The following is a 15,841-nucleotide window of genomic DNA, read 5'->3' as shown; positions in this document are numbered from 1 at the left end:
TGATAGAATTCCTAGTAAAACTTTAACAGTGATAGTAAAATTTAAAAATTAGTTTAAGTTGATTATACTTTATATTGAATTGTATTAAATTTTAATGGACCCCATATGTAGAGAAAAGATTGTATGAACTGTGGTTCCTTTCAATAGGAGAATGATAAATCAGATTTTTTCTCTTGATTTTTAATATTTTTAGATGGATTTGAATTTTTCAGGAGAAAAAAGCTGAAAATCAGAAGGAAAAATCTTATTTGTCATTCTCATGTTGAAAAAGAGATAATGATGACGAAGAATCATAATTTCATACAATCTCTTCTCTCATATGTATTATTTATTATTTATAATTATAACCTCCTTAAAAAAACACTAAAAATACTAAACTTAAATTTTATTTATAAAAAGATTGAATAATTAAGGAAATGAATTGTTTCAGCCCCTAATGGATTTTAACTGTCTGTTTTATTTTCTGAAATAAGAAAAGATTAAAATGGTTTTATGTAAGTTATAATCTATTGGTTGGGTGTTTATATTTTTTAAAAATAGCTCAAGTTTAAATTATTATTGTGCTAATGAAATAAGAAAAAAATAAAAATAATTATTTTTTATATTAATAGTAAAAGTTTTTAATTTTATAAATAGAATTAAATAGTTATCAAATATTTTTATTTAATATTTAAAACCAAAAAATAAATGAAGCACGATTTAACCCTTTTGTTTATGTAATTAAAAAACTCCAAAAATATATAACTTGAAGTCATAAATAAATAATTCTGAACCTGATTACTCTCAAGTCTCAAATATATAATATATGAATTAACTCAAATATTTTTAAAAAAATGGTGCTTTTTTCATTTCTGAAGTCAGCATACAAGATGGAGTCATACGTGACGAGGAGGGCTCAGTACGGATGATATAAAATGTTGGGGAGTGGGACCCAAAAGGACACGTGTTAATCGTTGAACCTAATATCGAGCAATGACGTCAACATGTGATAGTCAACATCAAGATGCGTGCCCAAAAACAGAGACGTGTTAACCTTTGAGATAACGAGTCTTTTAAGCTTAAATAATCCTTATTATTATTTTATTTAGTTTGATTTAGTAAACTTTTTTTTATTTTATATTTTTTTACATATTTTTGTATTTTTCACGAGTTTTTGTATTTGAAAATAGTAGTTTTAATACATTGATACAAGAAGGAGGGGTATGTTTGAACTAGACTAATACGTAAGATAAATGTATTTAATGGGATGAGGATATCTGTGATGAGATATATCTTGTCATTCATTCTAACTTGATGGTATAGAATAGTTGAACCCACATGATGTACTGAACGGCTTGTGCTTGTTCAGATGGTGGTGTCGAAAGATAGGACTTGTGGATTACTTCTCAGTTCATTGCCGGCTGACTTGTTGCTTAGGTGTTCTTCTAGCTTGTCACGGTCCTTATACAGATGAGGGTATAACAAGCAGTTTTTAAATTATCTATCGAAATAAATAATTTTTCAAAATACATTTTTAGGGGTAATGTTGAGTTTCGTTTATTGTATTGAGTTGCGAAGGTTTCCAAACCTTAAGATAATTGGGATAATTGTTATGGAATTATAAAAAGACCTCGAAATCCATAGGTGTCGAGTTATATATAATTTATAAGCATTTAAGTTTTTATTGTTGGAGAGCTAAACCTTAAAAATACAACAGGAGCTTAACACCTTTGTGTGTTGAGTTACGTATAATTTAATGTATTTAATTTTGATGGTTTAGCAGTTTAACCTTGATAAATACAAGAAGACAATGTTGCTTACGAATGTCAAGTTCTTCTCTAATTAAAATTTCACCTAAACATAATAAATGTATCGAATGGAATTCAACATTCACGGGTTTCAAGTCCTTGAAAGTATAAGCATGAATGTTGTTTATAGCATCAATCCCTTCTCATCCATTATCTTTTTCACAGGTAAAAAAGTAAAAATGTATTTATATTTAACTTTTAGAATGTATACCCACATTTAAGTTTTTATAATGTAACTTATAAATATTTAATATATTTTTAGACTTAAAATAAATTTCATTAATTATCGTAAGCTTAAATATAAATCTAAATTAAGTACATTGATAAATATGCAACTGAATAAATAAGTTCTTACCCTATTAGTATTTAACTAATTGATTATTGTCATCAATAGTTATTTTGTTAACCATAAATTATTATTCGTAGTTTCGGCGGACACTATACTGACTGAATACATTCAAGTAGTACTCTTGAGGGAAGTAGCCAAGGAGACATACATATTGGGAAAGGCCAACATGACTATTACTATTGGAGAGAACGGAAGTTTAAAAATTTTGAAAATCGAGCTAATTTATGATATTTATAGCAATAAATTTTTTCTAAAAAGTAATTGTGTTTTGTGCGAGACGGATCCGAAACATTCTCAGCTTTGAACCAAATGACCTTCTCCATTATCCTTGTACCCCAGAATTGCATCAAGTTAAGCTTGAGCAACACGAACCAAACACAAAACAAGAAACAATTTAATTACTTTTAATAGGAAAGTAATTCTCTCAAATAGAAACCAGTAGAAATTGTAATTCTTAGAAAATATAATTTATTTTCACTACTTTCCGGTAGAATAACAATTTATTTTCACGACTAGTTTCATCTATTTATAGGAAGAGATAAGAGATTCTTGATATAACAAAAATAATATTTATTTAATAAAAAACAGTCTTCTAGTCTAACTGTGTAAGGGGGGGGGGGGAACACCTCTCAATTCCCCTAGGGTTGTCGCCTCTCATATTTTTATGTGAGGCAGATTGAGCATCTCATGTATTGGTTCCAATTATATGTGTTTCCTAAACTTTAACCTCAACACTTTATAATTTAATCCAACTAAATATTTATTTTTTATTTCCAAAATAAATATTAATTAATTAATCAAATTAGCTAAATTAATTTTCTAATTAAATAATTTTCTCAACCCAATTTTAATTTCATTAAAGTCATGACAACTTTTATTTTATTCAAACATTGAAGGTAAAGTTTGTAACAAAATCTTTCATTATTTCAATTTTTAAAATAAAATATCTTTCTATTCCAAATTTTTATCTCAATTTTTTTGGAAATTTCCATTGAAATATGAAGATGATTATTTGAGTTTTCTTAAATCTAATCACTTGGTTTCAACAAGGTAACGTGTTTTTTTAATTATAACCTTTTATTTCAATCATTAGAAATTTATTTCAACTGTAATGTGCTAGAGAAGGCTTGGATTTTGTGGGGTTTTTTTTTGATGTTTTTAGGATGTCTTCTTAATGATTTTAGTTTTTGGATCGTATTAGAACAACAAATTTTAGATTTATTTTGAGTTTAGATTAAGTTTTTAGGAGATGCCATTAATGAGCTCTAGAGAGAGAAAGGTTAGGAACTTTCAGTTTTGTTGGGGATTAGAGTTGTTCTAGAGAGATTTAGGGTTTCTAAACTTAGTTATAATGCTAGATTTTAGTTTCTGTAAGTTTAGATTAGGTTTCTCTTAAGTGGTTCTAATAAGCGAAAGGTGTTTTGCTATATCAAATTGCATCTCATGACAAATGTAGGAGTTTTAAACATTGGAATGTGATTTTTCTAACTTGTTTATTGTTTTGGATGTGTTATTGTAGCAAAGGAGGTGGTTGAGTCATCTAAGGATGAAAGGAAAAAAATGGTTATGGAGGCTTAATGAATTCAGTTTGTTCTTACTAAATTCAATTTTTCAATATATGTTTGATTAAATAAATAATCTTAGGGTTGTATTGTTAATTATATGCTTTTGTAGTTAATTGATCTTGTGGAATATGAAACTTGTCTTGTTGATTGTCTATTGAAGTGTTTTGTGATAATACATATTTTGCTGTATGAGTATGGCGAATGCTATGAATATAGAAATAATCTGAGTTTTAAATGCTAAGATTGATGTTTATTGCTTTTATGTGGTGTTGAAATAATAATGCCTATTAAACAAATTGGAAAAGCTTCGGGTATAGTTGGCATGCTATAGAACACTTATGTTTTGGAGCTTATATATAACATTTGTGTGCATGCTTATAATGTTTGAGGAGGTTGTGTCTCTACATGCATTGGAGTATTGTTATCATTTTTGGTGCTTGTGTGTAATATTTTGAAGTCTTGGGATTATCAGTGTATCCATTTTTTATTTTTAAATTTGGTTAATAGGGGGAAATTGAAAATGTTAATTCAACATAGCAATGCCTTGTTTGTTTGGAATAATGATGAATATGACATTCGAAGATCAATATCTCAATGGTATGCAAAAAGATTTCCTATGCTGCAACAATTTAATATGTGCTTAGGTTTGTACGCCTCTGAAAGTTGCGTACATTATTGTGAAATGTAGATATTTGAGCAATTCAACTATGGATAATTGGAAAGTAATTAAATGATTCATACGTTATCTTCAGAAAACAAAACAGTACATGTTCATATGTCGAACGCCTGATAATTTAAAGATAGTTAGGTATATAGACTCTGATTTTGATGGAATATGGATGCAAAATTGCCAGTTGGCTGCAAATTGTGGTAATAAATGTTAGTCTTGTATTCTAATAACAATAGGAGGACATCAACGTCAATGCACATAAACTTGAAATTCATTGTTGTTAAGGTAAGAGTTTAGATTGGTTAGATGTCTATAAAGCATATTGGGACAAGCTTCATGATTGTAAATCCATTTACTAAGAGACTACCACCTAAGGTTTTTATTGGCACACTACTTATATGTGTGTAATGTCATTTCTGGATGTTCAGGTTAAGTGGGAGTTTGTAATTTTAAATGCTTTTTTGTTATAAAAACATTTTTGGCTATTTTAGTTTAAGGATATTTTAAGATTATTTTCTGCAGAAATAATGTTTATTTGGTTTATTCACATTTTGATTTTGGTAAGGTTTGATCTCACTAATGTTTAAGGAAGACTAGTTGAAAATAAACATTTTTATATCACATTGCATGTAATTTTCATGCTATACATCCATACTTGATCTATATCATTTGGTTGTGTTAATATATGTGATCAGGGATGAATTTAGTTATGATATATGTAATAAAAATTACCTTGGTTCTATGTTAACATAATTAATGGGCATGATTGTTGGAAATACCTTTTGGTCATGATAATAAAGTTTTGACCTTATAAGGTTATATAATGAAATGTAATTATAAACTAATTAGTACATACACATAATGTGTGTGGTCAAAGTGTGAGATTGTTAGATAATATGAATATCACATATATATATTAAAAAAATTACTTGTTATTATTTACTATTATAAAAAGATTAGCTCAAATAAAAGTGGACTAATTTAGTTAAAACTTAATGGGCTTCAGTTATTAAATAGAGAATGAATCGAATATGTGCAGATACTCTAGTAACTAATTTCTAATTGATGATGGGTTGATTAGAAATTAATGTTAATATGCAAAAGTCATATATTGAGATTATAGTCCCCAAATTACACATACATAACTTTTTTGACATCTCATCTTCAGAAAAGAGAGAACCATTTTCTCTAAAATACTTGTGTACTAATTTGAAATATCAAAACATAATATTTGAAGAATTCAATATATTAACAATTCAAGCACGCTTTTGCATTTAATTTTTTTTCTTACTGATCTAACATAAAAAATCTTGATTTACGGTTTTAAATTTTATATAAAAAAATTTAAGGTTCTAACATTCAACACTAATAATGAAACTCAACACTTATAAATACTGAGATATTTTTAAAAAAAATTTATTATAAAAAATAATTTAAAAAAAGTACCTACGCTAATATCCGAATAAAATGAATAAATATACAATATTTAGGTAAACTAAAATTATAAAAAAATTATTTACGATAATAATTTAGAATTTTTCATTAGTTAGTTTTTTAATAATAAAAAACAGTTTTTTTTCCTAAAATTTTGTTAAAATAAGTTTGGTACAATCGTTTTGACACGTGATCTAATTGTTTGAGTTCCTTAAAACATTTTTTTTTCACTTACAAAAAAATTTAATTTACCTACCATTTCCTACCCTTTTTGGGAAACGAGAAACTTTTTTTTTCATATATTTTATTTCTATGCATAATTGTTAATGGACTGACTATAGAAATTTTAACTATGATTGAAATTTAGTTATGTGTGTTTAAATTTTATTTATAAATTTTAAAATAAATAAGATACGTAATGAAATCTTAATTTCCTTGAATTAATTATTTCTAATGTTCACGTATCAAATAATTACTAAATTTTTTGGCCTTTCAAAGAATTAATTTCAACTTTTTATTTAATTTTTTTTGTCAAATCATCTTAAAATGGATAGAAAAATTAATGTTCAACATACATGTAGTTTGCCGTGTAAATGACATGTTAGTATTTAATTACTTTTTTAAAATTAATTAAATACAAACGTGTCATTTACGCGGCAAACCACGTGTATGTAATATCAAGAAAGTTAAAAAAAAAGTTAATTTTTCGTTCATTTTAAATGATTTGATAAAGAAACGCAAGTTTAAAGACTAAAAATGTAAAAGATTAAAATGAATATTTGTAAAATTAAAACGGCAAATAAATTATTATGCGTTTTCTTTATTAATATCAATTTGGCAATTTGTACAAATGTGACATAACATTCCTTTTTAGGTTCTGGTAGATGGATATTTTTCAATTTTTCTTTTTTTTAGTTGAGAATATCAAATTAAAGAAAAGCATATATTATTTACCGTTTTACTCTAAGAACCATGAAAAATATATATTGAAAAAAAAAACACCATGGAAAAATATTGTGATGTTAATGGTAAATGATTTTCTTTAAATTTTATTTTTTTATATAAAAATAAAAATAATTATTTTTCATATTTTAAAGTTGTATTAAATGATAGCTAATGGCACCTTAATTAAGTCGTAAGGATAATATTCGAAAAGTTTGAGATAATAAAATTGAGTTAAATTTTATTTAAATTATGCATAATTTTATTTTTATTTTAATCTAATTTAAATTTTATTATGAGTGGGCCAATTTATTATTATTATTTTGTTTATATTTAAATATATTTAAGTACAAGATAATTAAATACTTTACATGTCTTTTTCCATTGGAAATAACCCTATGTCAATCTAGCTAAAGATTTAATGGGTGAAAAATATTCTTTTTAATGAAACTTTACCAAATAATGTCCAAAAGTCATATAATAAACTTTACCTTATCAAAATAAAGTCCAAAATCCCAAAACCAAATTTAATATAAAAATAATAAAGAATTGAATTGAATTATTATGGACGATGGACTAAATTAAATCGTACTGATATTTTAAAAAATATATAATTAATATATAAATATTAATTTAATACCAAAAAAATATTATAATTATTTTTGTATAAAATATATTAATATTTAGTTACTGTTTATAAGCACCTAACAACCAAAACCTAAAAAATAAAAAGAAGTGATATTTGGGATGATGGAGCATTGGATGCTTAGGTGAGGTTAGGTGGCCTTGTCTCTTTGATTTTAGGGTTCAACTTTAACTTACTACTAAACCCTCCCTCTAATGTAAGTTGGGTAGCACTAGGTTAGATTTTTTTGCATTTAGATGTAATGAAGGATTCTCTATCTAAATTAGTATTACGATTAGTATTACGAGTTAATCATACACCACTTTGGTTAGAAAAAAATATTAATAAAAAATATTATTATAAAAAATATTTTTTTTTGTAAAATACTTAAATGAATATAAAAGATAAATATATAGTGAACTTAAAAAAAAACAAAATTATTCTTTTAAAAGTCTACTCTTCAAAAGATAAATAGATGATTAGTCGTAAATGGAATGAACATTGAATGGAGTCTATGGAAAAGAAAGAAGAAATATAAGTTTGTATTAGTTATAAAATGGAAATGACAAAAACCAAACATTTTAATTGATTTTAGGTTAGAATGAAAAGAAATGGTCCAGAAATTTGGTTTAAATGCAATGCCTACCCTTTTTGCTTTATTATTTTTGACAAAGATTGTGTGGTCTCTAAACCAGAGTTTGAGGTCCTTTCCTAAATTAGTTGAATTCAAGCTTGTAACTTTAAATCAAGTCAGAGGCTCCATTTTGTGTTATAACTTACTTTTCTATCCCATCATCATTCCTTTGTTGTTGTCTTTTTTCAATTATTTTATAATTATATCAATAATTACGATCAAAATTAATCATTATAGTTGCGAAATTAAATAATTAACTTAAGATTAACTCGTTATAGTATTTGAGCTTAAACTTTGAAAGTTTCTAAAACTTATTTTTTATCATTAAGCTTTTCAAGTTTGATTATTATTATTATTATTTTCTTGAATTAATTATGATTTGTGATGAGATATTTGAAAATGATAACAACCTAACTGGTCCAATTGGTATTGAGGATGGGGATGGGATTTTGTTTTGGTACTACAATCCCAATGTTAAATTGATATTTTTTAAATAAATAAAGATTTTATAATTAACTGTTAGATTGGGATCCGGTTGGTATATTAATCTGCGCAAAAAATTGAATTGATTTCAAATTGGTTTTTGAGAACGGATTCAATCGAATTAAAAAACATGATTTTCTCTCTCTTTCTTTTTTTTTTTTTAATTTTATGAATTTAATAATTTATTTACTAGAGCATTTTATTATATTGCAGGAGAACAAAAAAAGCTTTAGCAAAATTCCACATTGTATGTATGCCCATCACTATTTGTATGTGCTATCAATTGTCCTTATTGACTTGGATATCAAATGTAAAGTCTGCTACAATTTGTAGGATATTGTTTACTTTGACCAATTAAGACCTCACAATATTTTTCCCTAAAAAACACCTTATGTTGAATATTTTAAAAAATATATATCATGACTAGCATAGCACCATGCCATCATCCCCCTAACAAAACTCTCTTGAATCCACATTTTTGTATCTATTGGCTAGTAGCTAACATGATACCCAGCAACATAGTTTGAGTCTGCCATTCTAAACCCTCTGCACCCGACCCAACTCTGCATGCAAGATAATGATATATCATCACATCACATGCTTATTACGTCCTTTAGATTCTTCACTTTTCATCCTTGACCCCTTCGATGGCGTTAACTCTTTAAACACTGCAGATGCTTCATATCTTTCCTCTTTCATCATCTGATTGAGACTGCTTCCTAAACTTCATGTATTGTGGGACTCCTAGGACCACTAACAACCAGTCACATTCAATTCTAATTCACCTGACTCTCCCCTGTTCTTCATGCTATTTATTAACAAAAAAAAGAAAGAGATTTTCAATAATTTTCATGTTTGGAGCAGTAAAAATAATATTTTTACAAACTGAAATAAAAAAAAAACAAAAACAAAAACCAAAACTAGACATTCCACCCAACGTTGCATATCATTCAACAATACTAAGAGAGAGGGTAAAAGTAAGACAACTATTCACTTATCTTCTCATAACAATTACAAAGACATCCAAAGACACTAACCGCATACCAATTAATGCAGTGGCAACTCTATACAAATTAACCCCATCATTGTCGACCTTCTTTCCCCGTCATATAGCTTCTGCTTTCCATCACTTTGGAATTGGAAAGCACATCATCGGTTGCGATTTCCCAACTACCGCTTCTCCTTCCCCAACTCGAGTGTCTAGTTTCGGATCGAATTGTAGGAGCTCGATGATCAGAATCCAGAATAGCATCAACCTCCAAGGCGGTATGAGCAGGGCCATTGCTCCCTCTACTGCGGATGTCCTCATCAATTTCCTCGATATTACGTCGCTGGGAGATCTTCAATAGATCTTCACCGATCTCTAGATCATCCTCTACTTTGGGACGTGGATCACCACCACCTATGTCTTCAGCTTCTGCTCCCTGAATACTTTGTAAAGTAGGCCTTGACACCTCCTCTCGAACAAAAGCCCGGAAATTGTTCTTTGAGGGCTTTATCTTTGTGCAAAATACTTCAAGAAAATTACTTGGACAACCCAGATTGTAAACATTAATTCTATTGTCAGCCCTAAATCGGAAATTTTCATATGTCGTCTGGAAAACATAGAGGCACCTTAGTCAACAACTAAACACTTGTGGGATGGAATCAAACAAAAATGAATCAATGCTCCTTATCACGTGAAATTCAAATCTTGCCAACATGCATTCTATTTCCAATTTTAAAAAAGCTAGATTCAAGGCCTAAAACTTACTATTTTATTTCTTGGAGGACTTTCCCATATTTATTTACTATACTCTGACAAGACAGGAGGGCAGGAAAAGCTATGTAAGAACTTGGGTCAATTTTTATCATACTTGATTCAAACTCTTATGTGCCTTTCAAAAAAAAAAAACAAGCTCTGATTTGTACTAACTAAGATCAAGCACAAAATAAATTGTCCTAGAGCAACCAAGAGAAATTGACAGACCTGGTTTGTTGAGATGAGGTACAAGTGAAACCCAGTAAGCCCGCCAACAAACCACAGTGAGATGAAACAATATGCCATTAGTATGACAGATGGAGGAGATTCCTTCATTGCTTTCCAAACTGTTCCTTGGTGATCATCCATCAGAACCTTGATGTACAATGCTGACATGGAGAATACATAGATGCAGAGAAGAGTTGCCGAAGAAACGAACATAAAGAAATACCGGTAATTTCGCTGCTCAAATACACAACAGTTAGCCTCCTAACAAAGCACCGATTGAGAGAAGCAAGCAAGAAGCATTCAGAGCAATATTAATAAACAAACTTATCAGATAAAAGAACATACCAATCCAATACATTGGCCCACCCAAGGACAATGGTGATCAAAACGCTCCACACAATTGTTGCAAATGGAACAGTGGGAGCAACGGGGAGGACGATAAAGCATGCACGTGTCACAATACTTCACCCGTACATGAACCCCATTAACCATAACTTCCTTGGTTCGAGGGAATTGGAGGCTGGGTGTTTGCCTACCCCCAACCTCAGCTGAAACAGAAGAATCATAGCGGAACTCCTCCTCTGGTGGATGTGAATTGCGTGGTATAATTCCTGGGTCCCGGGCTGATGTGAGGAAAAGAAGAATCAACACCTATCAAAATAAATTGTCCTATTAAACTTAACAGCAATTTAGACAACCCAAAAGGAACAGTTGCCAATGGTAAGAGACTAGAAGTTATCCAAAAGGTCTACAACTTTATAAATGCATTCACCATATGAAATCACGTCGAGAAATTAGAAGAGGCTATCCTAAATATTATCTAGACCTGAGAAGGCCAACCTTCTATGAGAACTCAATTTCCAGCACAAAGTCAACAAATTGATCTAAATCAAACGAAAGGGTTCCACCATCTATTCTACCAAAATATATTTTAAAATTTAGAAGATCGATTATTTTCTGAATTGAAACATAAAAGCTTATTTACTCTAAATTGTGACAATTTATCTTCAATAAATGCCCATGAGAATTTCATTCAATTAAATTATAACAGAATGATAATTTCCGAGAAATCCTATCATTTTGGTACTCAGTGAAGTTCATAAAGTACTTAGAAAAATGGTTTAACTGCTGGCATTCAGGGTGATCAACTCAACAGTAGTTGTTCTAAAACCTCAACAAAGAACACTCATGCAAGAAGTAAAAGGTGAAGACTTACATAGATAGTAAAGACAATTGCTACAGCCAGAATTGCATATCCCGCATTATATGGAGAAAATGCATGCCGAAGATGCCTTGCAACAAATACACAAAAGATAATAACAGGAACAGTGATCAGCAATAAGGTAACGAGCAGAGACTTAGCATCTGGCCCGAATATCAGCCTCCCACCAAGGATAAACTTCTGCAAAATACAAATAAAAGAGGAAATGAATGATGAATGATCATTCCACAATCAGTCTAGACAGGAGAAAGTGAGGATAAAATGAAAAACACCGGATGAGCTATCAACCTACCACATTTCCATATTTTAACATTGTTAGTCTAAATATTTTAAAAAATTACATCCTATTGTTCAGTCTTGGTCCTAGTCAAACTACATCCATGCATCCTAAATCACTCCTCTAAGTTTCACATTTATTCAGTTTTGGTCTTAGTCAACCTACATCCATGCATCCTAAAGCACTCTTCAAAGTTCTAACTTTCATTTACCTTCAACCTAAGTTTACTAATTAATATTATTTACAAATAGAATGTCCAAGGGCATCATCTTGAAACATATTTGGTAAGTTTGACCATAACCAGCACAAAGTATGAGGACTTAAAAGTAGTTTCTTGCTGTAAATATTTAAAACGTGAAACTTGTAACTGCTTCCCTCTACATATCCACAATAAATCAACATATGTATCTAAAAAATTACTCCTTTAACATAACATCTACTTCAAGATCCTGATTAATTAAGTATCAAATTGGGGGTAAGGCGTGAGGGGCGGATATTCTATGTTACTTGGACTCGGGCACAAGTGCCGGATATGGGTATGTCCTCAACACGGGTATATGGTTATATTTGTTTGAAGTTTTTCTATGTATTTGGAAGATTCTTAGAGGTCATATCCTCATATCCATGAGTCAGACACGAGTGTTGGACATGAGTACTTCAAGAAAAGTAACGAGTCCGAGTAACATAGTTGATAATTAAGCATATCCAAGTTTGTTTGTTTTTTTTCGCTTCAATGTATAAGTTGAATAAATGCTTTACACTTTTTCAATGGTATTCAATAATTATGAATTTTATAAAATTTCAGAAGGGGAATAACATCAAGTGCGATGAAAGAAATTATTAAGCAAGCAAATTTTCTACAGTTGAGCATTTAGATCAATACTTTGCTTTTACAATTCTTCACAAGTAGCAGAAGGGCTCCTAAAGAACCAAAAAGGACAGGGATATAACCTTTGACATGTACTCAGAGCAGTAGGAATAACAAAATCTTCTCGTAGTTCCTATACTAACCATATGATTGCTATAATTATCCTAACTTTCTCTTAGTCTATAAAACATTTATCTGCACCTGTGAACAACAGAAAAGGATTGTCGGGATACTAGAAGCCCCATGACAATAGTTGAAATCCTCATGCACAAACAAATTCACATAACTTTTTCCAAAAGTTCAAAGCATAATTTCCATTTCGAAATCATCTTCTATAAAATAACGTGCTAACCATATGCATTTGTTTTATTTATAGATATCATATTATGATCAGATAACACTAAAAAAATGTAAAAAAAGGAAACCAAGCACTGAAAGGAAGACTCTGAAAGGAACTAAATAGGGTGTTCTGATCATCTAATAGTAAAACACAGTAATGGTAGTATCACAATGAATTACAACGCAAGTTAAACAGCAAGAGAGGCTTACAAGGAATTGACCTATAACTAAGGAGTCCATAAACTTTCACTAGTAAATATAATGTGGCCATCTTTGAACAACTTCACTACTCTACAAAGCTAAAGCTGGACCAAACAAGGGTATGGAAGAAACATTACCACAAGTACCATATACAAGTTCCTTAAAAGACCAAAAAAATTATGGTCACGGGGCTTCTGGAAAAGGTGCAACACAAAGTTTCACAACTTTTTTTAATCTTGTTTTTCCTGGAAGATAGGGGTGCTAGGGACTGAAAATCTGACCCGTAACTTCCAACAAATGTAGTCATTCCTCTCAAAAATCAATCACAAACTAGAACCACATTACTCATTCTTCTACCATTAAACAATACTTTTGCACGGGTTCCTGAACAAAAGCATTCCTTTTGATCTACAGATCACTGCACTAATAAAGTAACAAGTATATCCAAGCAGTCACCAAACTTGGAAAAGCAACAGCTTGATTATTAAGGTTTCAAATTAGGGAGAAGTTAACTAGAACAGAAGAGAACCTGTCTCATTTGGTCTTCCACATTTGCAAGAACTTAGTAACATTATAATTATACTTACTTCAACTATGTCATTTCTCTCAAAACATTGGGAGATGAGGTTCAAACCCTTAATAACATATAAAAGTAGTGCTAGAGTTCTCACGACTGATATAAAACACACATGGCACCCTTCAATGCAAAAATACATTAGAACCAACCATGTATCAAGCATGGACTCAGTCTACTTTCCCCAAAGTAATTCGGCATAAAAGCACACCAACTCAACCTAAAAACTGTAAGGCTATATTCCATACCTCTAGTTAACAATCCATAACTGACTGTTATTCAAAGCCAAAGATGTTCCTCCATTTGGTCATAAAGAGTAAATAACAAATGTTTAACTAACATTAACCAAGCTCTTTGCCTAACTTCATAAATGCAAAACAAACAGTCAAAAACAGCCCCCCTAAAAAGTAAAGAGTTCACTATTTTCTCCATGCTTTCCCCCATTTTCTCATTATCATTAATTCATAGCACCAAAAATCCAACTAGCAGGGAAAAAAAACCAGTAAGAATTGTCAACTGATTAAAAAAACCCAAAACCTAAAAACCCTACTAATAACTAAACCAAATTAAAACTAACTCATTTTTCTACAAACCAAACAAATCTAACAAATACCCAGATACCAAAACCATGCATTTCAATAAAAAAAATCGACAAAAGTTAAAAAAAAAAAAACACTGAACATCCTTACATTACTTCCTTTCCAAACTTCACACACTCTCTTTTCCATTAGAGAAACTTCAAAGCCTCTTCTTCCCTACTGTAGCTTTATTGAACTAGGCTTGAACTGAGTTGGGAGGATTTGAAACTTGTGCGGGAGTTTTAGTTCATTTAAAAAATATATATTTTTTGTATTTTTGAAATAAAAAGACAGAAAATCTCAAAAACCTCTCTCGCGAAAACCTTCACAAGCACACACTGAAAGAATCGTACTCAATTGGGTGATGATTGAATCCGTAAAACGCCTGTGTTGAACTGTAACAAAGAATAATATAATAAATTAATATAATAAATTAATTCTATATAATAATGTTTTCAAACACTATTTTAATTTTAAAATACAACTGAATTTATTTTTGCAAACTCTCTGTGCGTTGGCTGATGTTGCGTCGTTTTATCATCCTTTTCGAATTGAAAGTGAACTTTTTGGGGTTAGAATTGTCCAGCTTTGAGTGGCCAAGATGAGGTGGCGTCATATTATTGGCCTTTAAACGACAAGTATACCAGGAATTTTCTTTCTTTCTTTCTTTATTTATTATTTACTTTTTTCGCTCTGCTTCCTTTTGTTTATTGAAGTCATCGAAAACTGTAAAGGAAGAATCTAGTACTAAATTACTGCGTTTTGCCCAAATATTTACTGCAACTAAAATATTTCGTTTTTTATTAAAAATATTTAATTATTGTGCTTAAATATTAATAATATATAAAAATTAAATTTTAAATTTCAACACAGACAAAAATATTTAAATATTACAAGAATTAAAAAGAAAAATTATAACCCACGACGGAGTTTTCTGCCGGCTTGCAGAGAGATCCAATGTGAACCAAATGGAACCTTAGTATACTAGATTTTGTTGCCCTTGCTGTCTCTCATATAATATTATGGTTAATTTATGATTTTGGTGGAATTTTTTTTGGGTTTAATTATAAATTTTATTCATCTAGTTTACAAATTTTGAAAATCTTTTATATAGTAAAACGCTGAGACTAAAATTAAAGATATTCCGACTTTTGATACACATTTCGCTTATTTTCTCGTCTCCTCCATTAGTAATTTATCTTGGTCGAGTCTCTACACAATTTTGATATTAATAAGAAAAATTGAAAGTAGAAAAAAGTTTTAATCTTGCACACAATCTCCCTAATAATAATAATAATTTAATCGGACCCATCTCTATATAAAA

At 29.7% G+C, this 15,841-nt stretch overlaps 1 protein-coding gene across 2 annotated transcripts; it reads right to left on the bottom strand.

The window, feature by feature from the left end:
* Positions 1-9,388: 9,388 nt before the first annotated feature.
* On the bottom strand, positions 9,389-15,043 carry LOC107952015 (protein S-acyltransferase 8). Of its 2 annotated transcripts, none has more exons than XM_016887252.2 (5): positions 14,629-15,043; positions 11,675-11,860; positions 10,804-11,109; positions 10,459-10,692; positions 9,389-10,084 (listed from the first exon to the last, which is right to left on the bottom strand). In XM_016887252.2, exons 1-5 carry the CDS (start codon positions 14,665-14,667, stop codon positions 9,572-9,574), a joined length of 1,278 nt encoding a protein of 425 aa, XP_016742741.1. In that variant the 5' UTR covers positions 14,668-15,043; the 3' UTR covers positions 9,389-9,571. The 2 variants fall into 2 exon arrangements, with proteins under 2 accessions (XP_016742741.1, XP_040946775.1); XM_041090841.1 differs by lacking the exon at positions 14,629-15,043 and adding an exon at positions 13,895-13,918.
* Positions 15,044-15,841: the final 798 nt, after the last annotated feature.

This window comes from Gossypium hirsutum, chromosome A02 (genome assembly GCF_007990345.1).
Source record: "Gossypium hirsutum isolate 1008001.06 chromosome A02, Gossypium_hirsutum_v2.1, whole genome shotgun sequence".
Taxonomy (NCBI): Eukaryota; Viridiplantae; Streptophyta; class Magnoliopsida; order Malvales; family Malvaceae; genus Gossypium; species Gossypium hirsutum.
The sequence above is the reverse complement of the archived record's forward strand: the minus strand, read 5'-3'. Positions and strand labels throughout refer to the sequence as shown.

What these genes read in the sequence shown, in the direction of transcription:
- LOC107952015 (XM_016887252.2), bottom strand. Translation starts at nt 14,667, where the DNA reads ATGGAAAAGAGAGTGTGTGAAGTTTGGAAAGGAAGTAAT. An exon ending in AAGTTTGGAAAGGAAGTAAT is followed by an intron (nt 11,861 to 14,628) that starts GTAAGGATGTTC and finishes TGTATTTTGCAG; the next exon opens with AAGTTTATCCTTGGTGGGAG. An exon ending in ACCTCATCTCAACAAACCAG is followed by an intron (nt 10,085 to 10,458) that starts GTCTGTCAATTT and finishes TATGTTTTCCAG; the next exon opens with ACGACATATGAAAATTTCCG.